General features: G+C 44.2%; 2 protein-coding genes across 2 annotated transcripts in view; one reads left to right on the top strand and one right to left on the bottom strand.

The window, feature by feature from the left end:
- The window catches only part of ROR2 (receptor tyrosine kinase like orphan receptor 2), a 160,117-nt gene that overhangs the window by 41,807 nt on the left and 90,833 nt on the right, over positions 1-27,477 (bottom strand). The window lies entirely within an intron of this gene.
- LOC146029153 (uncharacterized) lies at positions 17,650-24,361 on the top strand. The gene is made up of 4 exons (XM_083158338.1): positions 17,650-17,734; positions 20,836-20,904; positions 21,200-21,735; positions 24,311-24,361. Exons 1-4 carry the CDS (start codon positions 17,650-17,652, stop codon positions 24,359-24,361), a joined length of 741 nt encoding a protein of 246 aa, XP_083014464.1.

The following is a 27,477-nucleotide window of genomic DNA, read 5'->3' on the forward strand; positions in this document are numbered from 1 at the left end:
GAATGCTTATGTAACTTACTTTGCTAATGGCTCACTTTAAATATCCGTGGTTTAATATATCTACTGTAGTTCTAAATATTTATCCTATGAAAACACATTATATTTTCTTAATTGAGGTACAAAGAATCACTAAAAAGAAACATACACCAATACACACACCAGGTTACAGTGAGGAATACCCGGTCCAGTAATGAAGTATAAGGACATATTGGTTGCTGCTTTTTATGAAACATATGTACAACAACAAAGCTCCTGAAATGTTTCTCTTTTTAATTGGCTATAAGGATGTAACAAAAAATGTTGTATCCTTTGGTTTATGTGGATTTTATTCTTATTTAGCTCATTGCAACAGACTTAAAAAAGGGCACCTTTCCCAACAAGCTACTGTATATATAACTATATATGTCAATATAACTATATATGTCAATTTGGCCATTAGCGCCATAGTATCTGTATTCACACCCACTTTGCCTCGCTTTTCTGCTACCCCTATGGGGCCGCTGTTGTAGAGGTTCAAATATAAAGTGAAATGATTGCTTACTTACTGCTTACTTACACATATACCCCCCTCTTATTATATTAAACCTTTCCAGACTTTTTACAAATACAGCTGGTTTGGTACTTACTCATGTCTTATATGAGGCTGTAAAAGTTAAATACCATAACTTAGCTGGATCATCTATTACTGGATAGCGCACATTTCCAGTGAAATGACATGATAACTTATCAGCAGTATGACAGAATATATACTCTTAATAGAATACCTGCCAAGCTTCCTGACATCAGTGGGACCGTACCCGTGTGGAGAGCCTGTCTCATTACACAATTACTAAGCAAGTCTCCATATCCCTCATATAACTCTAAAAGTTCTTAATGTTGGGACTATGGGCGGGATGTACTAAAGGGAAAATGCGGTAAAACGGGGGTTTTACCGCATTTTCCTATGTGCCATTACCCGTCTGCCCCGTCTCTGCCGGGCAGGGTATCGCCACCTCTGGGTGGCGATACCCTATAGAAGCCTATGGGCCTCCGTCCGCGCGACCCCCCATCTCATCCTCCATCGATCTCCTGGGGACACTGACAACCGCCAGGATGTGACGGAGACCCCCGCACACCACATCACAGGTATCGCGGGGGTCCCCGTCACCGCACCCCGATGCTAGCCGCATATGTTAGTAGCATCGCGGTGGCTGGGCGACGATGGGCGGCGATGTATATTATGTATATTAATACATCCCGCCCTATGGGAGGTAACTGCAGTTGTATACTGGGTATGCAGTCATTAGGTCAACAGTAAAAAGGACGACAGTCAAAAGATCAACCCCTATTGGTAGGCAGTCAAAAGGTTGTCACATTTAAAAGGTCTACATCAGGCATGTCCAAACTATGGCCCTCCAGCTGTTGTGAAACTACTAATCCCAGCATGCTTTGCCATAGTTTTAGTTTTCCTAAATAGCAAAACTGTGGCAAGGCATGATGGGACTTGTAGTTTCATTACAGCTGGAGGGCCATAGTTTGGACATGCCAGGTCTACATGCATTAGGTCGAAATGGTCAAAAGGTCAACACAAAATGTCAACAGGAAAAAGGATGACATGAGTTTTTTCATGAATTTTTTTTTAACCAACTTGTTCATACTTTACCATCCAAATGTACATAGAGTTAGATTAGAATAGTGTGCTGAGTGCAGGGAGGCACCATGCCTAAAGAATGATGAGGGAATGCGGTACACTTATATGGTGTCCATGTTGACCTGTGTCGACATAGGCAAAAAATATATGAAACCTCATGTCGACCTTAAGTCGACCTTTTGACCATGTAGGCCTAATGCATGTGTTGACGTTTATTTACCAATAGTAGGTGACCTCTTGACTGTCTACCTTTTTACTGTAGATCTAATGAACTGTAGATATAATACCCATACACTGTGAGCATTTTGATTGGGCTTATTTTGTTTGTTATAACGCTTTCACCTGTATTTGCTTTTTATTATGTTGGTAGATGGTCCTAACAGATGTCCTGTTTGGGGGGAAATACTCTTCCAGTCTGCTCCATCCTTGTTCCCTAGAATCTGATAATATGCTCTCTGAGCAATGTTAGGGTTTCACCTTAACCTCACAGGCAAACAATATCGGTAAATTATATTGTTCAGTAACACACAGGGACCCGCTAATCATGCAGGTCGTTAGCTACAGTATATAGCCAAAATTGACCTACATAGAGGGTCGTTATCTATGTGCAGGTACACATCTTTCCCGCCCGTCTATGTATAGTGTGCAGGTACACATCGTTACCGCCCCTATATGTATAGTGTGCAGGTACACATCGTTATCATCCCTCCTGGTGAGGGTCATGTTGGGAGGTATGCCCATAAGCAAAAACGCAAGTTCAATATTCTCTTCATTCATTAACACTCATGGTTACCAATCATCTGGTCTTATCTAGCTTTAAATTTGAGAGTTGAACTAACAATTCTTCTTTTGGTATACAGTCATTGGGTCACCAGCATGATGGTCAATAAGCATTAGGTCGACATGCATTTAGGTGACATGACTTAAGGTCAACATGCAGGAAGGTCGACATCGGTTAGGTCGATTGGGTCATTAGATCGACTTGGGTAAGGTCAACAGGGTCATTAGGGTTTTTTAATGTTTCTTGAGCCAAAATGTGCCGACAGTATTTCATGCCCTACCATCCACTAGGGCGTGGTGGGAGAATAAAATAGTGTGCCGCGAGCATAGCGAGGCACCGTGCCTTTAGCATGGCGAGCAAAGCAAGCAATGCTGCTATGTTTTAGTGTTTATGTTGACTGTGTTGACATTTCAGTTAAAAAAAAGAAAAAAAAACATGTCGACTTGTTAAATGTCGACCTTACCCATGTCGACCTAATGACCCTGTCGACCTAAAGTCAAGTCGACCTTCCTGCATGTTGACCTAATGGTGTCGACCTAATGCTTGTCGACCACAATGCTGGTGACCTGATCCATACCCCTTCATTTAGAAATATAACAATATGTGCACCACAGTATAGAGGAACTCTTGTCTCTTTGGAACCTATTCTAATGCATTCACTCCCCTGCATGTTCGCCCAGCTGAGCGATGGTGTGCGAGTGGCCACGGCGAATGGAATCATCGCTGACTGCTGGCACACAGCAATGCGGCCGGGGGCAGTGAGCGGTCGTACTCATGGGAACGCCCAGTGTTTAATGGCTGCTCCCATGAAAACGCTGGGTGTTGTCATGGAAATTCGGCGACTATGTGGGTGCGGGGGATGGGCAGCTGACATCAGCGCAGAGCCGGCAACAGAAATCTTGGGGTCCTGTACAATGATATTTCTGGGGCCCCCCACCTAATCCCAAATCCACACAACGCTCTTGTGCATGAGCCTCATTTAACCTTTCGCTGCTCCAGATCCTGCTTTCAGGTGCGGACTTCTCTCATTCTCAGTCTGCTCGTTTGGATCCTGGCTGCTGCTTCCTGCTGGCTTCTGGCTGCTGCTGGCCTGTCACTTTCACAAAAGGATGCTGAGCACTACGAGCAGGCAGGACAGGTCTTTCACAGAGTGCGGAACAGATGACCCGCGCATGCGCAGTAAAAGTACAGGAGCCAGAGACTGAGGTCAAAGCACCAGCGGGGGGGGGGTACGGCTGTGCGCCTGCGGCCCCAGGCCGTCTGCACACACACAGAGTAGATGACTCTGTGCACCGAGTGGCAGGGGGCACACACAGTAGATGGCAGTGGTACACAGTGAGTCAGTCAGCCAAAAACAGATGGTGCACAGTAACGGCCGGGCCCCAAAGGTCACTGACAGGCCAGCTAGTACAGGCAGTGGCCATGCCGGGGCATGGAAACTCTGAGGCCCTTCAGATCTCTGGGGCCCTTCACACTTGTCCCCCTTGACCCCCCCCCTGTCGCCTGCCCTGCGTCAGCGGATGTCAGTTGCCCGCACGCTTTCCGCACAGGGTGCCCACAGACCTAAGAAACCACAAAGGTGTCCACTGAATGATTTTCCCCCTGCGAGTCAACCAGAATAAGGTCCTTTGTTTCTTTTATTATCAAGCGCAGAGCATAATAGTTATATAAGCAGTCTGCAAATTTGTGTCATTCAAATCTCCCTGATCTCCACATCCTATAAATATGTATCATACAATGAGTTATACTGTAACCTCCAGGCTTTGAATGACAGTGTAGCTTTAGCACATGCAAGGGATACAGCAAAGTGTGTGTTACATGACTGCTGGCTAGAACTAGCGTAGTCCCATCATTCACAGATGTTTAGTCCAAGTGTCATTGTCTGGAAAATCCAAGTAAACATTCTATCATATTCCATAAGCCTATGATGGGCACATTTTACAGAGACCAAACACAACAAGCACAGCTTCCCTGCCAGTGTGAGTACCGTGTAAATGTGCTTAGAAATAAAGGTCTATATGGAAGTCATCAGAATTGCACAGTCCACATCTTTTATTCTATAGATATATATATAGTAGCATATTATCACCATTATCAGTCAGGATAAGCTGTGTGCTATAATAACAGCCACACCACACGTCAGGGAAAAAAAGTGTTCTAATCCCATACAGAGGAATATCCTTATAACGGAGGCAATAAAACAGCAGTTCAGGCTGGTAACAACACATGTATTATTCTGGCTTCAAACTGTGCCCTTTGTATGTCCGCCCAAGACTGCCTGGGCCAACCACAGTTATTTCTTTAGACTGGAGATTTATTGGTCTGCAATAGAAATTGCATAAATAAGAAAGAGTGACAAAGAACTTTGAATCACAGTTTGTACAAGGACGTTTGAGGTATTAATGTGGATCTGTTAGAATGTATCTGTGACTGCTCCCCAGCACAGTCTGTATACACAGAATAACATGTACAGTATGTGCTAGGCAATGAATGTGTTCACACATTTTTTACATCTACAATTATATTGATTGCAATTTTACAACTACTTGGAAAGGCCAAGAACCCCAGGATCTAGAATATATAGATTTTTCAACTATGGTATTATGCTCCCTCAATATGAGGCCGTATCCCACACATGTAAGAAGATGAGCCATTGTTTATCCTGCCAGGAGACTGAATCATTTAAGCTGGTCATAAAATCAACCAACCACATCCAGCAATGAAAGTTCTTGCCTTACAAGGATATGGGTAGAAAATGCTCAGATGCTGGTAAGCAGTGCGATCATCTGAAGAGAGTGGCTCACAAAACAAAACCTACTGTGTGTAATGTTCATTTCAAAGGTAAGTGAAATATACATCATCTGTCTTCTCTTCTATTCCCAGTCAGACACTGCCAGCAAACTGAAGAAAGACTCGATCTGACCACACATGTTGGGAAACTGGCCGAGCGTACTGCAATTGGTACCCTAATGGGCACAATACATGACAAAATAAGATCCACATCGGTCTATCATGCTTATAAACCCAGTTGGCAGATGAGCTCTATTTACTTACATGTGGCATCTGCCAAGCACCCCCACACACAGGCTTGGTTCTAAAATCAGTGCAGCTGGATTTGTTTGATTCAATTACTCACTTGGGTGTCCCAATTGGAATCAGATTTTGGCATTTAGATTGACCAATATAGGGCCTGATTCTGGTTCACTTGCAAAAGAAAATTCTCTCTTTAATGGACAAAACCACGTGCACTGCAGGTGGGGCAGATGCAATGTGTGCAGAGAGAGTTACATTTGGGTGGTGTTTGTACTTAAAACTGATATCTTCAGTTAAAATTAGTTGTTTATGCAATTGCTTAACTGGTTGGATTTAGAACACAATCAATAATTTCTTATAGTCTAATAAACTGTATCAGAGCCACAAAAAAACAGTTTGCAACATTTATAAACTTAGTATCCAGGATACTTTGAACTTAGAGGTATTTATCTACGATAAATAAGTTTATAAATGTTGCAAACTGTTTTTTGTGGCTCTGATACAGTTTATTCGACTATAAGAAATTATTGATTGTGTTCTAAGTCCAACCAGTTAAGCAATTGCATAAACAACTAATTAAACTGACAAGCTTTTACTCTAAAGGACCACATACCACACCGGATCAAATTTTGACTGTCCGTGTGACTCAAGAATTATCAGTTGCACAAATCCAATTTTGTTACACAGCATATTCCAACCCCCATGCTCACACAGGTGATCAGTTACAAACAATACTGACACCAGTGAGACCTCCAGGTATAGGGGGTACATTTACCTATTTTCCCACCCTTTCTTCCCACTCTAGCTGGATCAACCAGATTTTTTCTAGTGGGGAGCACCTACAGACCATCACTCTCAACCTCCATCCAATATATTATGATGGTGGATAGCAGAAGAGTCTGTTTGTTGTAACAACCACATTGGTCTCTCCGAATCTTCCTTCACTGCTCTCATATCCATTGGATGACCAGACCCTCCCTGCAATACCCTAATGGCAACAGGTTGGTGCCTGAGCTGATCCTTTGGAAAGCAGAAGCGGCCTTTAGCCCCGCATGCCATTCCGGTGCCTTCTCACCCATCAGAGTATACGACCACACATCACTGTGCCGCCTGATCCCATCCGATCTCAGCAGCTGGATTCAGTATGAAATCCCGGCGGTCAGGATCCCGGCGTTCAAAATCCCGACGCCGGAATCCCGACCGCCGAAATCCCGACAAGGGGGGGACGTGGATCGCCCCCCCCTTGTGGGCTCGCTGCGCTCGCCACGCAGCGGGCCCGGTGCCTCACTACGCTCGCCACGCTAATTTATTCTCCCTCCAGGGGTGTCGTGGACACCCACGGAGGGAGAAAGTGTCAGGAGTTCGGCGGTCGGGAGTTCGGCGGTCGGGATTTCGGCGGTCGGAATTCTGAACGCCGGGATCCCGACCGCCGGGATTTAAACTGCATCCCCAGCAGCTAAGCAGTGACTGGCCGCATCAGTACCTGCTGGGAGACCTGTAGGGAATACTCGGTGCCGTATGTACACTTTGGGAGGCGGAAGCACCTGGTACCCTATGAGGAACCGTTTCCCACTATACTCTCTTTGAGATCTCCATTACCCATTTTTTAATACTCAGATTAAATACAATATTGACGTCAGGATTATTTGTTCACCAATTGGTTGGAACAGGGATTAACCCACTAATTGTTTGGGGGTGGTGACCGTGGAACAATAATTTTCACCGAACACAGTGATTCATTTGTGTTATTGTATGACGCTTACATTTTATAAAAAGTGTAATAAAAGTTATGTTTTTATTGTAGATACATTTCATCAATTTCTTTGATTTAGTAAGTGTGCCCCAAAAACCTATTTGGTTTCTCCTTTGTCCTTCTCTGGACACACCGTGTTGTTATAGCTTCGTTGCTGAACTTCTTTTGGGAGAACCACCAACCAAGTACTTCTGACAATTGTGTCATTACTAGTCTCATGTTGGTTTTTTCAAGATCACGTTTACTATTATCATCTCGTTAACACAGCCTGTGACAAACAAGGAAGGGGGTTCCTCCTAATCTTTCTGGTAGTAAGAACAATCTGGTAAAGTATGGAAGCATATGAGAATGGAATATTTGCTTCCAAACACTGGAAAAGAGACAATGGCCATTAAGACAAATTGGTTAAAAACATTTAATTTATCAAATTTATCCGAACGATCGTTTGGGGGCAAATTGTTGATTTTTATTTGCTCCAGGACATTGCCAGGGTTTTGTCTCGCCAGATAGATTGAACAGATTAATCTTTGTGTGTGTACCCAGCTTAACTCTCTGAACGTTACATCTGCCTCCCCTGCAGTGCACATGGTTTTGTACATTAAAGAGAGAATTTGCTTTTGCGGGTGAACCAGAATTAGGCCCACAGTGTGGGCAACATTGGATAGTAAGGAAAAAGAATCAGACATTCTGTGACCTCTTGGATAAATTGACATATCTACACAGCATACTCAAAAGTGACATACAGTACTGTATTCAGTCCGCATCTGATGAAAATGCAGGTCAATTTCTGTTGGGTCCTGGTGACGAGACTGAACGATGACATTTGGCGATATCATTCATTTGTGTACACTCAATATCGTTTGCCTGGGAGTTCAGAAGAATACAGTGCTAATATTGCTCATAGAGCATATCTGCTAGTGTGTACGGGGGCTTAATTTTCCAAATTGGACAGTAGTAACAGAGAAACCGCCTACTATTTCTTGTGATACTGTCTCAATGGGCTTTAAAGAATAATATACAACAAAACTAGCTATTTTAATTCCTAAAACAATTGTGATAGCCTACTTCTGCAGACATAATATTGAGACGGGATCCTACACTATCAAGGTGGAAAGTCAATAGGTCAACACTATCAAGGTGGAAAGTCAATAGGTCAACACCAAAAGGTCGACATGCACTAGGTCGACTTTGAAAAAAAGTCCATACAAGCAAAATGTTGACATGGCAATGGTCAACAAGAGTTTTTCACATTTTTTTTGTTCTTTTTTTATCTTTTTTTATGCTTTACCATCCACGTGGATTATATTTGGGAATGGTAAAGTGCCCAAACCATGACAAGCAAAGCGAGCCAAGCCGGGGTACACGTTACACTAATTGGGGGACCATGTCAATATGTGTTGACATTGACACCAAATCCCAGTTAAAAAATCATGTTGACCTTTTCCATGGCATTTTGTCAATGTCAACCTAGTGCATGTCGTTATTGACTGTCGACATAGACACTGTTGACCTTTCCATCCTTACCTCAGTGAGACAGTACCAAGCTTGGGGTGAATGGATGGGGCTTGTATTACATACAGCATGATAAAGAAGTGCACATGCTTCTCTATCATATGTAATACAAGCTCCATCCAAGCTAGGCCATGCTGCTCATTGCATAGGTTATGACATCTCATTTAAGGTCAACATAAGGATGCATATTATTGTACTCAGAGCTAAACGTGTATTAACCTGCCAGAGAGAGGATTATCTTCCTCATGACCCTCTGTGAGTCAAGACCAGACGTCTGCAATGCTCAATGCTCCTATGCACCTCTGTCCTATCACAGGACATAAGCTATTTGTTCAGCGGTAATGTCTTGATTTGTGGGTGTGCTAACAAGTATGGTGAATGAGTCTTCAAATTGTTATGTGAAGATTCCAGATGTGCTGCACAAGATACTACTATGCACTGTGTGTGTAATCTTCTACAGTTTCAACAATGATCTCCCGACACAAAATTAGTTAATAAATGTTCAGCCAATCGAGATCAGTCTCTCAAAAATAGAGATATTGTTTACAGTCATGCTGACAGCCAATAAAATACTGTCAGGGGTTGAGCTACCTTGCTTGTCACAGTCACCTCATTTTTCCATTTTATGTCTGCCCAGTTTTCCTGCGGTTTGTGAAAGCGTAACGTAAACATTTCAATTTTCTACATAAAAAAAAATTAGATATGCAATTTGTCATGTGTCAGGTTTTAAAAAATTACACTTTTGTGTTGCAGCATTATTCTACTTAAAAACAAATAGCGCTCCAAAACTGTGTGATACCCCTTTCTCACAGAAGCCCCAGCTCCGTTCTGTGTCAAACCGGGATGCCAAACACCGGTCACAGCTTGGTCTTCAAATATTCTTACCACTTTCACACTGCCTGATAGCTCTATGATGCCGCTGTGTACACAGGATGCTTGGAAATGATGTTATCTCTACAAACTCTTCAGCCTTCCAAGCAGCAGCTATTTAGGCATGACCTAGGTCTGCCTTTCACAAACTTAGCCAAGACCAAGAATAACCCTGGTTGTAACACAGAACGCGAGTTGACCCTTTCATATCCAACCAGGACCCGGGTTATGCCGGCTGATGCTATGGGTCAGATTCAGTCTCAAATTGTCATCACCATGCATTAATCCAGTGGTTCCCAACCTGTGGTACGCGTACCCCTGGGGGTACGCGTCCACACGCTTGGGGGTACGGGGCGGCCCGGCCTGTAATGGCGGCCGCGGCAGTCAGGTCGCTGGAGGGGAGGAGAGTGCATTGCGCATCTCTCCTACCCCTCAGTGTGCTTCCCTGTGACTGGCCACCCGTCCGCCAATCAATCAGAGCTTGCGGGCCAGCAGCCAATCAGGAGCCGGACTGCGAACTTTGATTGGCGGGCAGCCCAGTCACAGTAAAGGGAAGGAGAGATACGCAGTGTGCTGTACTCTCCTTCCCTGAGAGAAGTAGCGCGGCAGCTACACGGCAGGGGGACACTGGACTGTCCTCTCCCCAGCAGCAGCGTCAATGGTGAGTGTGCTGCTGGGAAATACTATGGGGGCATTGCTGGCACTGTGGGGGGATAATTATTGCTGGCACTGTGGGGCATACTTGTTACTGGCACTGTGGGGCATTGCTGGCACTGTGGGGCATACTTGTTGCTGGCACTGTGGGGCATACTTGTTGCTGGCACTGTGGGGCATACTTGTTGCTGGCACTGTGGGGCATACTTGTTGCTGGCACTGTGGGGCATACTTGTTGCTGGCACTGTGGGGCATTGCTGGCACTGTGGGGCATACTTGTTGCTGGCACTGTGGGGCATACTTGTTACTGGCACTGTGGGGCATTGCTGGCACCGTGGGGCATACTTGTTGCTGGCACTGTGGGGCATTGCTGGCACTGTGGGGCATACTTGTTGCTGGCACTGTGGGGCATACTTGTTGCTGGCACTGTGGGGCATTGCTGGCACTGTGGGGCATACTTGTTGCTGGCACTGTGGGGCATTGTTGGCACTGTGGGGCATTGCTGGCACTGTGGGGCATACTTGTTGCTGGCACTGTGGTGAATGCTGGCACTGTGGGGCATACTTGTTGCTGGCACTGTGGGGCATACTTGTTGCTGGCACTGTGGGGCATTGCTGGCACTGTGGGGCATACTTGTTGCTGGCACTATGGGGGTATACTTGTTGCTGGCACTGTATGGGCACTGTTGGCGCATACCCAGTACCATGGGGTCATACCTGGCACCGTGGTGGCATTCCCGTTTCTGGCACTGTGCAGGCATACCTGGCACCATTGGAGCATATGTGTATCTGGCACTTTTGGGGGCATATATGTATCTGGCACTATTGGAAGGCTAACGTGATCCGTTGGAATGTCTGTTGCTTCAGTAATAGAGATTTGACAAGGTTCTGTTATTTTATATGCTGTCCGCAGAATGGGCTGAGCTTATATTGTGGTCAAGTGGTTGAACTTTTTTTTTTCTCGTCATTGCCAGTCTGACTTGCCCCTGTTAAGCCACACCCCTTTTTAGGCCACGCCCCCTAACATCTCACGAGGGGGTACTCATAAATGAAAAGCCTAATCAAGGGGTACGGGAGACAAAAAAGGTTGGGAACCACTGCATTAATCCATAGATACTGCATTTAGGGCCTTATTCTGGTTAACTCGCATGGGCGCGAATTCACACCCTTGCAAGTCATCCAGAACCCACAATGTGAATGGTGGTACGCCCGCCCCCTTCACACGCCGGGTTTGTTCGCCCGGCATACGAATGGATGTTTAACATAAACATCTGTCTGCATGCCAGTGGGAACCTCCCCCATCTTTCGATGGTCGCCAACCATCAAGCGCACGCATATGTAAGAGTGGTCCAGACCACTCATCTGGTTATGTCAGCTGTCCGCCTCCTCCCCCCCCCCCCCCCGCACATGCGTCACAAATGCATTAGCATGTGTACGCCCGGTGTTTTCATTTGAACGCCCATGAAACGCAGGGGTGTCCACATATGCTAATGGTCTTGCCCGGTACCCCACGCCTTTCTCCACCCCCCGTTCGAAAGGCCGGGAGTGTGCACTTGGCGAACAGATTTAGCGCCAAATTCCAGCATATGCACATGTGCATAAATGCTGCTGCGCATACACATACGCAAAACATCGTCCACCTAGCGAATTTGCGCAAGAGCTAGTCAATCAGAATAAGGGCCTTAATGCAGATATTCTTTCTTTGAAGCTTTTGGAATCTATGGTTTAATGCACATTGCTAGTGGGTTTATCTTGCAGAGAAAATGCAGAAAAGCAGAAAAGCTCCAGTGCTTAAACCTCCCAGTAAATGAATCTGCCCCTAGATATAAAAGATATGCCTCTTCCGGGCTTATTTTCTCATACATGCTGGTCTGCATGGCCCATATTTGCAAGGTAATGCCTCTTCCCACCGCAATTTCGACCCTTCACTTGTAACGATCAACGCACTAAGATTCTGCATGCCTCTGCTTAACCACAGCACGTGCAAAGTATCCAGTGACACAAAGGAAACTTTATATTGCAATGTATACATTTATATAAAAATTCTTCAACTAACAGTTTTGGTTCATGTGGGATGAATCCATTTTCACAGAGTATTTCTTTAGGAAAAGTCAAGTGTGTCTGTCAGTGCTGAATACATGCCAGGTTCTAGAGGTGAAACAAGTCCAAGCAAGCTGTCTTACGCATGATTAACACTGATCCTATTAATTAAATATGTATTAACTAAATAAAGCAGAAACATCTGGCCGATATCCAGCTATATGAGTGGCCATCTCACACGGAAAGTTAATTTATGGTGTAAAGTAGCGCAAAGTATTTTGTATGAGGAATGCATAGTAATAGTTTCCAATAGAAAATAAGATAAACATAAAGCAAGACTAAAACAAGGATACAAAGAGACCTTGGCGACACAACAAATATTCCAGTGTACTGATTATAAACTCTTTTGAACAAGGTCATTAACAACCTTTCTTTCAGTACATAGTGGTTACTTGTTTTTTTTTTTTAGTATAATGTTGCTTAAAATTGCTGCAATTTCTATATACTAATATACTATGCAAAAGCCCACTAGTCAGTGATGCAAACTTTATGAGCACACCAAAATACCAAAGAATAATTAGCTAAGGTCTAATAACAGTACTCAATATGTGCTAGTGTCAGCAGCATACTGCCAGGAGATAATATACAGTCACTATATAGCAGATCACTGAAGGGCACAGGGTGCGGAGCTTAGTACAGCCAGGGGATGGAGCTTTACACAGCAAGGAGGCAAAGCATGGGCCAACCAGGGGAGGTGCTTCTGACTGATGCATGGGTAGACGGGAATTCTGCCAATCGGGGGGGGGGGGGGGAGTTGGTGATAGTGGAGGGAATACCGGCGGTCACTCAGCTGGGCTGTTTCTGTTGGTGATAGGATTTGTTTTCTCATGTCTAGACTGGCTCCAAATAATCTTACTGACATTTAAACTGAGCAATGGGGACCCATTTTTAGCAAACTAATGGAGCATAAACATCCTGAGATTAGCCCCAATTCAACCCCCCAATGTAGGCCCCCCAAAACACAGGCACACCTGTAGGAAGGGCAGAGATTTCCATGAATACATTTTATTGTACAGCCCTAAGCTGAATATACAGGCAATGATGTAACCGTTTTTAATAATTTGGCTTGTAATAAACAAGTTTCATCCTTCATTGCATGCATGTACTAGACTACACTCACACTCCAGCACTCAGTGAGACATAAACAAATAGACAAGCCTGGATGCAGGTAGGAACAGCAACATTGTGGATATATCTGGGTACTAGCCCTCTTCTGGACGGTTTTCAGATTTAGGCACTAGCAGGGTATTCAGGGAAAGTTTGCAGGGTGGGGAGGGTAGAGTTGGCTGCAGGGGAACAGGGTGAGGGCTGTTTCACACAGTACGGTTCCTGCCGCACGGTGAAATCCCGTACGGCCAGGGAGCCGTGCCGCACTCAGCAGTTGTGAATGGACACTATTGTGTCCATTCACACGGGACGGCCACGGCCCGGCCGCACGGCTGCAGCCGGATCCCCCCACTGGAAGGGACGGCTGCCGGGCTGTGGCCATCCCTGCCATTATAAAATTCTGAGTGCGGCGCGGCTCCCTGACCGTACGGGATTTCACCGTGCGGCAGGAACCGTACTGTGTGAAACAGCCCTTAGGCTGTAGTGTAGGAAGGGAAGGGTTAGGCACCAGTGGGGAGGTCTAGTGTTAGGCTGTGGGGAGGGGGGTTAGGGAGGACAGGGAAATGGTATGTATACTTACCAGACCCCTTTCGGGATTCCCTCGATCGGGATATTGGCATCTGGATACTGATTGCCGGCATCAACCAATCAACTATCATATATGTGAGTATTGGAAATTTGTATAATTTAGTATTTTAGGAAATCAACTGTGTCACTACAATACTGTTACAGACAACTGTATGAATACAAATGCTGATGTCACTTACCGTGTTTCCCAGATAATAAGCCCTACCCCGAAATTAAGCCCTATCAATATCCCCATTACCCGAGTCTGTGCACTAAATTCAATGCCCCCAGCTCCACTGCCGCTATCCCCCTCACTGCTGCCCTGCATGAGGGTTGCTGCTGCAGTACTGTATCAGCCGTGGTACAGCTGAAGCCTCCTGCTCCCGGTCCCAGGGATGCATTGCGCATGACGTCACCGCACACCATGTAGGCGGCTTCTGTACACAGGCGGGAGCGGAGTAAATCAGCAGCGGCGGACAGCCTGAAAAACTGGAAAGTGCTGAAAGGTGAGGAGCAGGACTGGGGGCATGGTGGCTATAAAAGCAGGATTGGGGGCATGGTGGCTATGTTAATTAAAATAAGCCCTACCCCGAAAATAAGCCCTATGGGGTTTTTTGTTCCAAAAAAAAAAATAAGACAGTGTCTTATTATCGGGAAAACACGGTATGCGGAAACACCTAATTTTGGTCTTTAGAAACTGTCTTGCTTGGACGGAGGTGGAGAACAGGAGCAGCTGGAAGAGACATGTGTGGTGTTTATTGTTCCTGCAATGTTTCCACACAGCTGGGCACCTCAGTGCAAACTAGATGATCAGAAGGGTGACACAGCATGGTATGGACTTTGAAAGTTATTTATATGGATGAATGAGATAAGCAGAGTGTGAGGTGTGAATCAATGTGTGCTTGGTACAATAACATTGTTCTGTCTACAGGACTTGGGTTCTATCTGTGAGAAGGGATTGTGGCTACTCTTTTTGGATAAATGATGTATAAGACCAATGACAATCAGCGCTGTGTACAGAAGTGTATACTATGTACACCCAACAGACTATGGCCCTTATTCTGTTTCACTCGCAAAGGCAAACTCCTTCTCAAATGGATAAAATCATGTGTACTGCAGGGATGTGACATGCGCAGAGATTTAGATTTGGGTGAGTTATTTTGTTTCTGTGCAGGGAAAATACTGATTGCTTAATGTTTACACTGCAATATAGATCTCACTTTGAAGTAAACCCCACCCAAATCCATACCTCCCAACTTCAGTGCCCGAAGCGGCACCCTCGCGCGGCGTATCTGCACGCCGTGGCGAAAAGGGGGCATGACATATGTAATTGAGGGTGGGACATAAGCAAATTATGCCCCCACCACCGGGCCACCCCCCCTTTCGCCCACTGCGTCGCTGAATAGACCAGGGCGCATGTGCACAGAGTCTATTCCTTCATGCTGGGAGGATTTTGAACTGCCGTCCCCACGGCGCGGGACACTGCTGGGGGGGGGGGGCTGGACACTGCGGGGGGGGCGGGACTGTAAAAAAAAAACTGGACGGTCTCGCCAAAAACAGGACTGTTGGGAGGCATGCAAATCTAATAATGGTTTTGTATATGTATATATATATATATATATATATATATATAACTGATAATAAATAAATAATAAATCTGGTATCAAATTACTTAGGGGGACATTTATCAATCACTACATTTGCAATGTCATCTGGGTGCGATGCTAGCCGAAAGAAGCTAGTCCCTGCTATGTATCTCATTGTGGAAGTGGGACTACTGTGCATGTGCAGTCCTGCTGACCACACATGCACAGCGGCCATTTCCAAGGAGGGTTTCAGAGGAGACTTCTGCCAGATAGAATTGCAATGTGTAGTCTATAGGATACAGCAGGCAACCACGATCTACAGATGGATCTAGACGAGGGGCCAATCTCCGCACTGCTTCACAATACGAAAATTAGTAATTCTGGCAGCATTTAATGCCCCTAGAAACCTATGGGGATGTGGCTGCTGGCTGAAATGGAGGGAATGAAGCATGTATTAGAGATATCTGATGCAGTTCCTTCTACACACATTTACGTGATACTAAATATTTGCGGCCACTCTTGAAAACTGATGTTTTCAGGGAACAAGCAGCAAATATTTTTTGCCCCTAAAAGAGTCAGTGTGCCCAGGTGAACTAAAATAATTCCAGGGATAAAGACTGAAAATTACATTTGGCTATCAGAACCATATTGAGAACGTTTTTGAAAACAGGTTTTCGGTTTAAGGAGCTGTTACCCATCTTTTTACTAAAAAAATGGTGGTTAGAATCGGTGCCTGAGTTCGGACACAGATGTGTTTTGCTTTTTTGCTAAGAGTGAGAACTGGTAATGACTCTCACCTATTCTGTCACTGGCATGTAGGGAAACAACAACTTTCACTGCGGAACTTATGGCAATTACTTTTACTGGACCTTCTTAAAACTATTATTTTGTGACAATATTTACCTTGTCAGTCTAGGAGAAATCAGAGGTTATTTCCAGCGGCACCTTTGGCTATTGTCTTAATAACAACACGACATAGCCAGCCATGTTGTCAAATCGTGAAGGCAACTAACATATGAAAAGTTGATCTTTTCATCAATTGTCTTATAACACATAGCACCGCTGCCACATACTGCTACTGCATGGATGGTGCTCAGTCATGCAGAGTTTGTTCTTGCATGCTTTCCCACTCTCATGCATGCACATTAGTTCCATCAAGTAGTAATTACATATCACATGAGAACTATGATCATGTTATATCAGAGATAGTAGGAAGGGTTAGTTACCGTAACACCGCTCTGGAAACTCTCTTTGAATACATAGCTGTGCCTATTGTTCCCTTACCACAAATATTATTAATACAATGCCCCCCCCCCCCCCCCATAGGCACTTGGCAGGTTACTGAACTTCAATCCCTTTTGGACCCCTCCATCTGTCCCCCCGAAATAATAAATAGCACAATAATGTAGAGTGGTTCCCTCTCAACCCTAGGCAAGATTATATGTTGTCTCTGCACTGTTGTATTACATCTCAATTTCTATAAAAAAAAAAAAACTGTTAAAATAATAGTGATAAAGCTTACCAATCATGGTTTTTACATGTAACTCTTTCCTGTTGGCATTAATAAAAGCAGGGAATTGCACCACAAAACTGTTTATTTGGTTATATAACTCCACAAAGTAGACACGTTGCCCAAGCACAATGTTAATTAGAAAAAAAAGAGTCAAAAAGTTTTTTCTTGCCAACATATTCATTGTGCTCCTTTAAAAGTATCTTCATGTATAAGAATATTTAACTGTCTAATAGGGCCTACACGCATGCCGGTGTGTGTAGGCTTTCTAGCTATGCTAGGTTGGCTGAGCACCCAGCGCTGTTGCTCAGCACACATCTCTGACAGCCCACACACAGCGCGAGCTGTCAGCGCTGTGTGCTGAGCAAGCTGACAGAGGCAGTGTTCTCCGGTGAGAGAACACTGGTGATGCCGATATTGATGGACACTGTTCATTCTTCATTCTACCAGCGATGGCGATGCGCGGGGCCATGCACCGCTATCGCTGGCCCCCACAAACAGCGATGTACTGTCATTTTCTAAGCGATTTAGTCAGATCGCTTAGAAAATGGCTAAAAATCGCTATATGTGTAGGCCCTACACGTTTCCTGACTATGAAGTTGGAGATCTCATTAAAGCTTTAATAAAATCCTGTAAGACCCTGTCTTCCTCTATCTATGTTGAGATGTTCCTTAATATTTATCATAGGGCATATCTGTCGCCACATAGAAACTTTCTCATGGGACATAAAGATTCCAGTGCATGCTATAGATGTGGAGAACTAGAGGCTGACTGTTACCACTGCTTCTGGGCTTGCCCAGTGGTTAGAGGCTTTTGGACTCAGATCAAACAATATGTGGAGTCTCATCTCCTTAATTATGTCCCTCTGACTGCTGAGTGGGCAATCCTAGACTTAATCCCTTCCACCTTGAGAGTAAGCAAAGGAGGCAGAAGGCTAATTTTGGCTATAAGTGCAGAAGCCCATAAAACAATTTTACAGGAATGGACATCTACATCTGCTCCAACATTTCCATTGTTTAAATATAAATAATTTTATTTATTTAGAATGGATTGGGTTGAAGCTACTTCAAATGAAGCAATCAAGAGTCGAATTTCTTCCTAATGTGTATATAAACACCTTATCCATGTGAGAAAACAGATTCATGAAAGTATGAAACACACCTCCTAATTCTTGTTGTGGAGACCCCCCTATTATTATTTTTCTATTATTCCTTTTTTATTGTTACTTTTTTTATTATTATTTCACTGTCAAAACCTTGACATGTGTATTGATATCTTACACAAAAATGCAATTCAGGCATATTTTTTTCACAAATGTCAACATTTTCCTTGATTATGTTGTTTAAAGTTTTATATATGTCAAATTACGACAAATACATTTTTCAATGTCATCTATTCTGAAATACAAACACGTATCATCAATACAGTATACCTTTGTTTTCGACATTCATCAATACTTGGATATATGGTGAAATGTCTATACATGTTTATTTCTTGAATATGCTTAATAAAAAGAAGTAAAAAAAAAAAAAAGAATGTTTAACTGCTGTAATGAGAGTTTGAGGGCACTGCTTGAATCACCCATGCTACAATTCACTGTGGTGTCTGCAAACTATGTGGTCTGTCCCATACAAAGAACTGAATGTTTGTTTGTTTCCATTTTAAGAAGAAAAAAAAATATTAATCCCAACCTAGGTGAAAAAATGTCAAATGCAGGGGCAAGAAATCTCCTTCCAGAGGATAAACATACTCCAAGAAAACAGTCCTGACTAATTACTTCCTTATACAGCCATGTACTGGCAAAAACTAGAGCACAGGAGATAGATTGTGGCAGGAGAGCTAGGGCACTCTGTTAAAGGGGCAGAATTCAATTACAGGAGGCTTGTAAATATTTCAAGTAAGCGTGATTACCTGATACAGTATATGACAATTGCTCCTTTACGAGACACAGGAAATCAATGCTAGTTATTGTACATTAAGCATATTTTCCAAAACTGCTAAATGCTATGGCCGTTAAAGTAATAGAACTTGTACTATGATTGAAACCATGGGTGACATTCTATGCTATGCGCTAAATGCGCATGTTTAATTCGCACACTATATCGCCGCAAATCGCATTTTTCTAACTCGCACTTTTCAGTCCAAATTCGATTATTTAATGTGATGCGCATTTGAGGCTGAAAAGTGCGAAGAGTTGCGATTTGCGGCGAATTTTAGTCATAAAAAAGTGCGATTTTTAGTATGAAAAAAGTGCGATTTTTAGTCCGAAAAACGCGCCATTTCTTCCGCTGGTCATGTGCGAGTTTTGGACCAATCGGAGTGCGATTTACAAACCTGTCTCCGCATGACTAAGAACCCCCAAACCTATTGGCCCACCTATGTCCCCTCCATTATGCATCACACCCCCTATATAAAGGGGCATTGGCGCCATTTCACTCTTTGATAGGAAGTAAGGAGCATGGAGAGGAGCAGTGGAAGCGTTTGTGCAGGAAGAGGAGTTGGTGGCAGAGGAACCAGTGGCAGAGGGAGCACTGGCAGAGGAACCAGTGGCAGAGGGAGCACTGGCAGAGGGAGCACTGGCAGAGGGAGCACTGGCAGAGGGAGCACTGGCAGAGGGAGCACTGGCAGCAGCCAGACAAGTGGGAGAGGCAGCAGTGTGGCAGGCAGCATGGCCACAGCAAGGCCAGCCTCAGCTCAGACCCTGGCCGTCCAGCCCCAGCAGGAGGAGGTGGAGGATCCGCTGGCATCCCCATCCTACAGCCAAGCCCTAGACCATACCCCACACCAGCTGCAGAAAATGAGGAGGAGGAGGAGGAGGAGGTGGTAGCTGGTCGCACCAAAAGTGGCCGCATGGTCAGGTTTTCCTATGAGGAAAATGTGGCACTTGAGAGGGCTATCATGCCAGTGTACGAGAGGCTGCTTGGCAAAAGCAACTACAAAACCACTGCCCAGCGCAAGCGCGCTATATGGAAGGACATCACCCAGGCGGTGAACGCTGTGAGTAATCACAAGCGCCTGGTGCGCAATGTGAAGAAGCGCTTCAACGATATAAAACGCCAGTTGAAGCATAAAATGGCCCTGGAGATGGAGGAGGCCACCAGGACTGGAGGAGGAAGCCCCACCACTGTCAGCTACAATGCATATGAGGTGAAGCTGAAGCGCATCATCCCCCCTGAGGTCCTGCCTGGGATGCATGTGGCGGATACCGACAGGGCCCAAACGCCACCACGAGCTGGTAAGTGTGACCCCATGCAAACTGTAACATACATGCCAATGTATTATACCTGTAATGTGCACTTGTATTGTTATGCTTTGTAAAGTGCTGCTGTGGAACTACATAGCCCAGCAAGGCCATGCACAAGAAAATGGCTGCTCCTGCTTTGAAATTGCTGATAATGCTGGCCCTTGTAGTTCCACAACTAATCTGATTGATTAACAGTGTACCATTCTTTGCAGCAGACTAACATGTATGTGTACAAAAACCCTGTGGTGTAATGGAGGTTTAGCTGGCATGCCTACATACCACCGAATATCCTATAGTTGTCATGTGTACACTAGTTTACTACTAAGTCTGAAATGAAAGATTTGCCTGAAAACTAAACAAAGGGTGGTCCAGATATAATGCTGCCCTTTTCTATTGGGTATTGTCCATTATTGTGAATTCACTGCATGTTTTCTGAAAATGCATATCCATTGCAAGGTCCATAATGCCTGGCCATCTTTCCTTGTACAGATTGTCCATCCCAAAGTGCTGCAGCATCTAAGAGAAGAAGGCCCGTTGCTGCAGAATCTGTGGAAGCAGGTAAATGACTAAACAACACCCCATTACACATACAGTACACACACCCATGTCACATCAACAATATCTCACACTACATTCTGCTCCTGCTGCTACATTGCAACGGAAATGAGTGTAATCTGAGCTAGGCATGTGACATATTAATAATGTCATTGTTGCATGCAGTATCGGGGTACATGTGTAAGTACATAACACCCCTAGGTATGGGCGTCAGCCATCTATAGGCCTATGTAAAACAGTATAGAGGACAGTGTGGCCTATATATGCATGAGTACTTACCTCTTATCTGTATCCACAGGTGCTATACAACTAGGGTCAAACCAAACAGATTCTTCAATACTGGTGCTAGACGAAATGGACATCATTCTTGATCCGGTCGACACCTTTGCGGCAGAGGAAGAAATGCCGGGCTCGTCCCAGAGTGATCTTCCCCCAAGTGGGGTGCCACCCAACCCACCCCCAACCACCCAGCAACCCCATACACCAGCTACTGCTTCCCAAGTAGCTAACTCCTTGGTGAATTTCAAGGACAAGCAGCTTGAATTCATGGCCTCCCAAAGCCTCCAAATGGGAAATATACAGGGGTACATGCGTGACACCTTCCTGCAGTTGCGCAAAATGGCCCGTAGTGTAAGGGTAGCTGTAGGCACTCAAGTGCGCATTGCCAACAGTCTTGACAGCCGTTTTGCAGAACTAACTTCTGCAATACGTGAGCAGAATAGCCATATTGGGAGCCTGGCACAAAGTCTTACAGCCCTAACCCACACATGCACAGCGCAGACCAATGCCCTCCTAGCTATGCAGGCACAAATACAGCAGCAGCAGGAAGGCCATGTGGGAGGTGGCACTACCTCAACCCTCAGCAGTGTCTCCAGCACCCCAATAAGTGTCTCCCCCACTTCCCCACCCCGTCGTAGTGTGATGACCCGTGGTGGGCTTAGTTCCGTCTCGAAAAGTGGTGTAGGGCTGCCTGATGCTGGCCGAAGGTAGCTGCTACATCAGTGTTTCTACATTAAAAAAGGCCAACTATCTGTCTACATGGCCCCACAGTTTGTATTTTGCACATGTTACATTGCAGAATGGTTTACTTCAAAACAAGTAAAATTTGCAAACCGCATTCCATTGTGTTTGTGTCTTTTTCTCTATATAAATTAATGTGTGATTTATAACATATTGTAATGGTATATGACTATGGGATTGCAGTAAAGTAGTGTGGTATAACTCCTTGGCTGGCAAAGGTTATGGATGTACATTTTCCAGCAGGCTCTGACACTCATGGTTTGGACTGTAATGGTTGTAGTGTGTCAGGGCATGCTGGAACATGTAGTTCCACAACACCAGTGAGCCATGTTTCACAGAAAACTTAATTGTTACATGGACCAAGAGTACTTAGAAGGTAGATATCAGCAAGGGATAGGTCAGCACCACCATGTGCATCTGTTGTGGACTGGTGTTAGGTTAAATATGGGTGGAAAGCGGTGGTACTGGTCAATAATTTGTTAATGAGTACACTTCCAACACTGGTACATTTTGGAGTACAGGCCACATGTGCTTACCAGAAAAGCTATGCCTGCTGATGTATGTCTGCAACAACTTCTTTATAGCAAGTAACAGTACAGTACAATTCTTAGACAAAGTGGCCTGTGATAGCACCAAGGCCCATGAGGTCACAGACTGAGTGGAGGCTGTGGATAAATAGTAGAGGGCACACATTAATTAGTGCTGGACAGACACTACATAGTTGGCACCCACAAAATGGGCACAAGCATCTCTCACCTGCTCATATAACTCCGACAGGGTAATGGGGTTCAGCGTAACCATCCCCACAACCTGTTGGTCCGACAGGTAGTCCAGGTACAGGTGAGCACCATACATACGTGGGGTACCCAGTAGTGGGGGGGCAACCAGCATCTTTTGCCCACCTTCCTCCCTCCTGTGTTTGCCCTCCAATTGGGACACATCACAGATAAGCAATTTTAAAATAGTCATACAAATCTACATGAATTAAACCCTCACAGGTGTCCTTATTAATGTTGGGGTTAAGGTAGGGGGGTTTGGGATTGATAATGAAGGCACCTGTGTTGAAATTAACCATGTGCGCACTTGACCAAAATGAGGTGTGTGCAAATGCGCCAAACAGAACCAGGTCTGAAAAAAGTGCGATAAATAGACACAGCAAAAGTGCGATTTGCAAATGCGCATAGCATTAAATAAGCGGTTTGTATAGTTTTGCATTGGAAAACATCTGGATGCGATAAAAGTGCGAATTAATCTCGCACTTTTGTTCCGCATACCTTAACGCACAAAATATGCGATTTCTGTCCCTTAACGCATCACGTTAAATTGGCGATTTCGCAGAAAAATGCGATATCGCCATTTTGTGGTCTAAATAACGCCAAAAACAGAAAATCGCATAGCATAGAATGTCACCCCTCATGTTATGCCAAGCTTTGTCTCCCTGTACTGTTCCTTTGTACGGCACTGCGAAACACTTGTGGCGCCTTATAAATAACATTATAATAATAATAACCACTTTGAATTCAACAAAAACATTGTCTCAGACTCGATAACATACTACAACAATATCTTAAGGCAATCTTAAGGCAATCAAAATATGAAAGGGATCAGAACAATGGTTCTAAGCTGTGAGAGAGCTAACTGACTGGTTATTTTATTTCAATTACTCTTCATACTACCAATGGAGCTACAGTATAAAAATCTGGACTGATTAATCATAATATAGAGAGCATTAACAACCATCACTAAAAGTTGGATACTGTGATTATGTGCAAATTTATACAAATTTTAAAAAATTCTTTACATTTTTTTATAAATTAATTGTATGCTTTTTTAATTTACTGGCCGGTGATTTGTGTAAATTGACTTATTATTGAACAGTAAAAATATTTTTAATATTTCACTGAATCAGCCCTGTTTTTATTTCTTTCTTTCTATTCCTATAATGGTACACCAGATTGCAAAGGTTCTTGGTGGGCTGTCTGATACGATGCAATGTTGGCCACGGGTGAGGAGGATAGGAAAGTGAGAGAGAAATAAATGAGGATATGTTTGGACTGTACAGTGGGGATGTAAGTGGATAGGAAAGGTTTATGAAGGTTACATGGTGGTTCTGGAATTTCATGAGCTTGCCTGAAGAAGTGAGTTTCAGGCAAGGCTTGAAGGTTTGAAGACTACAGCAGAATCGTATTGTGCATTAGGAAAGAAAGGTAACTGCGCTAAAAGGTGTAAAACATGAGTCAATTACATTCAAATAAAAGACATATTTAATATTAAAGCATAAAAAGGACAAAAACAAGTCATGAGAAGTCATAAAAAATATGTTCACCCATATGGTCAAGTCCAATTAAATTGCTACAAGCATCTGTTCCTATGTTGCTCTTGTGCAAAGCTCACTGAGGATGAGTACATGGCCTGGAATGTGGAATCCCAAATATCCTAATGGTATCGGGTTAAAGCTCAGTTTGGACCCCTATGGATGTTGTAGGGGATATGTCCTAATTAAGCGTGGGGTACCTGGCAAGGTGGAGAGATGAAGATCCACCAAGCTGAAAGGAGATGGGATGAGTAGTCCACTGACCAGTAGTGGAAGAGAGTGTGATGGGCTGGTTCGGTCACTTGGTGTGGCAATGTGATGGTGAAAAGGACCAGGGGGAAGTATTTTATATGGAATACGTTAGAATACAGGTAACTAGTAGAGGGCCAGACAGAGCAGTTTTGGAGAAGATGAACACCTGGCGAGAAAGATTAGCCTCGCAACTGCATTCATGATGGGCTGTAGTGGTGAAAGTCTGTAAGACCATTTAGATTATTGCAATAATCAATGTGGAAGATGATGAGAGCACGGATTACAGTTTTAGCAGTGTCTTGTGAAAGGTATGGTCATATATTGGATATGTTTGTTAACAGAATGTAACATGAATTTGAGACAGGTTGACTGTGGGGAACAAAGGGCAGTTCAGAGTCAAGGAGACAAGGATTGATTGTCGCATTCTCAACAGTGATAGAGATACTGTATCAGGTTGGTAACTACTATTGGTCGATGGAAATAAAATTCATTCTGGTTATGAAATATTCAGTTTGAGGTGGGAAGATGACATCCAAGATGAAGGCATTCAGTGACACGGACCAAAAAAGATGGTGACAAGTCTGGGGAGGATAGGTAGATTTGAGTACACTCAAATCCAAAAGAGCTTATTAGTTTGCCAAAAGATGTGGTAAAGATTGAGAAAAGCAGAGGACCCAACACTGAGCCCATGTATGTGATCATTTGTGAGCCTTTGTATTATGTTTCCATTTATCTGGAGTTGGGGAGATCCAATGATGTGTTTTCACGCACGAGAAAAAATTAAAATCCTTCATATTGTTTTAAGCAAGCTTAAAGTATGACATCTGTTTTATTTTGGTTAAGTCGATCAGTAACTTAATTTCATTTTCTAAATGTGCACTCCTTTAAAAAGCATTAACTTTATGAAGTGTGTTATTTCCATTTACTTTATTTTCGCTTTTATATTTATGTGTTTACATTTTACAGTCTGTGTGTACACAGTGTATGTCAGAAAAGTATTCAAAGGCAACTAGTGCATGTCGAAACATATTTGGGGTTAGGTGATTGGTTTCCAGAACATTGTGGTTATGGGTGTTAAAAAGTTGAACTGCTCTTGTTAGAGAAACAGAGGCCTCACTGCTATGAATGTGGTCTGCATCACGTTGTCTCAGAGTCTAGGCTGTTCTCTGCTTCGCCTGAGAGAGGAAGACCAACTGTCAGCATTACAGCTCGGAATTACATGTTACATTTATCATTTTCCCAGACTCGATAACATACTACAACAATATCTTAAGGCAATCTTAAGGCAATCAAAATATGAAAGGGAATCAGAACAATGGTTCTAAGCTGTGAGAGAGCTAACTGACTGGTTATTTCATTTCAATTACTCTTCATACTACCAATGGAGCTACAGTATAAAAATCTGGACTGATTAATCATAATAAAGAGAGCATTAACAACCATCACTAAAAGTTAGATACTGTGATTATGTGCAAATTTTTATAAATTTTAAAAAATTCTATAAATTTTTTATAAATTAATTGTATGCTTTTTTAATTTACTGGCCGGTGATTTGTGTAAATTGACATTATATTGACATTATACCACACAGTGTCTCTTGGGTTTGACTTAGACACTATTGACCTAATTACTGTCGACCTTATGATCCATACACCGATGGAAGTCTTATGGGGCGTACACACTGTATGAATCACACGGCCGCCGATACACACTTGCTAATCCTGGGGGAGGGGGGAATTAGTAACAACAGGGGGAGTGGGGGCCATGCTGCATTCGGGAGCGCACTTCGGCCATCAGGCCGTACACATTGCGCAATATAATGAACGATATCGATCAGAAGTGTCAAAATGAGCGATATTGCTCATTATATTGCCTAAAGTGTATAGAGCTTAAAAGAGAAATGGAGATAAATAGGGGACAACCCAGGATAATAAAAGTCAAAGATATGAATGAACTCATGCCATATCCACAGTGACCAAATCGTGATATGTACAGCGAAAATCATAAACAGTAGCTGTGAACTTTTTACTCAAGGTGCCCATACACGGTGCGTTATTACCGTGCGATGCGATGTGTGCACCCGCGGGCATCTCATTGCACAATGCAAACAGTATGTGCTGCACTTTTTGTACTGCCCTTGCATCGCGTCGCACACAAATTGCATGCAAAACACATGCGCTGAGATGCGATCCAGCCCATTACGCGTGCGATCATAGCACCGTGTATGGACACCTTTAGTGTTCCCGCTAGGCTGTTTTAGCGGGGCGCTGCGCCCTGCCCGATTTTTAAAGGGCAAAATGCGCCCTGCCCCTCTAGCAGCGCCCCACTAAATCAGCCTGCAGTCTGTCCCGCCGGAGTGCCCGGGCCGTCGCATCGCTGAAGGGGGCTTGCCCGGCCATGGCTACGTCCCGGCAGCTCAGTGATGTAGTCATGGCCGGGCAAGCCCCCTTCAGCGATGCGGCGGCCCAGGCACGCCTCCTTTGGTGATGCGGCGGCCCGGGCACGCCCCCTGTAGTGACGCGGCGGCCCGGGCACGCCTCCTGTAGTGACGCGGTGGCCCGGGCACGCCTCCTGTAGTGATGCGGCGGCCCGGGCACGCCTCCTGTAGTGACGCGGCGGCCCGGACACGCCTCCTGTAGTGACGTCGGCGGACCGGGCACACCCCCTCTAGTGACGTCCGTGCCCGGTCCGCCCCTCCAGCGCCCTGCCTCATTTGGTTCCTAGAAGGAACACTAACCTTCATTATAATTCTTTTAACCGATTTGTTTGCAATAAACACACTTTTGTATATTTATCCGATGTGTTTAAATTGTATACCATTGGTATAAAAAGAGTGTATACAGTATCTGTTAAGACAGCTTTAATACACAGTAAGACAGCTTTAATACACAGTACAGTCCCATTTGTATTACATCTACATCAGGCAGAGGATTTCTTAATAATTGCTGCAATACTGCTGTTCCATCAGATATAACAGTGTTTTAATTAGG

This window comes from Crinia signifera, chromosome 1, assembly GCF_055691185.1.
Source record: "Crinia signifera chromosome 1, ASM5569118v1, whole genome shotgun sequence".
NCBI lineage: Eukaryota > Metazoa > Chordata > Amphibia > Anura > Myobatrachidae > Crinia > Crinia signifera.

Coding starts and splice junctions, on each gene's coding strand:
- LOC146029153 (XM_083158338.1), top strand. CDS start 17,650: ATGGCTAAAAATCGCTATATGTGTAGGCCCTACACGTTTCCTGACTAT. Junction 17,735..20,835: donor TAAAGCTTTAATAAAATCCT/GTAAGACCCTGT, acceptor TTCCTTGTACAG/ATTGTCCATCCCAAAGTGCT. Junction 20,905..21,199: donor TGCAGAATCTGTGGAAGCAG/GTAAATGACTAA, acceptor CTGTATCCACAG/GTGCTATACAACTAGGGTCA.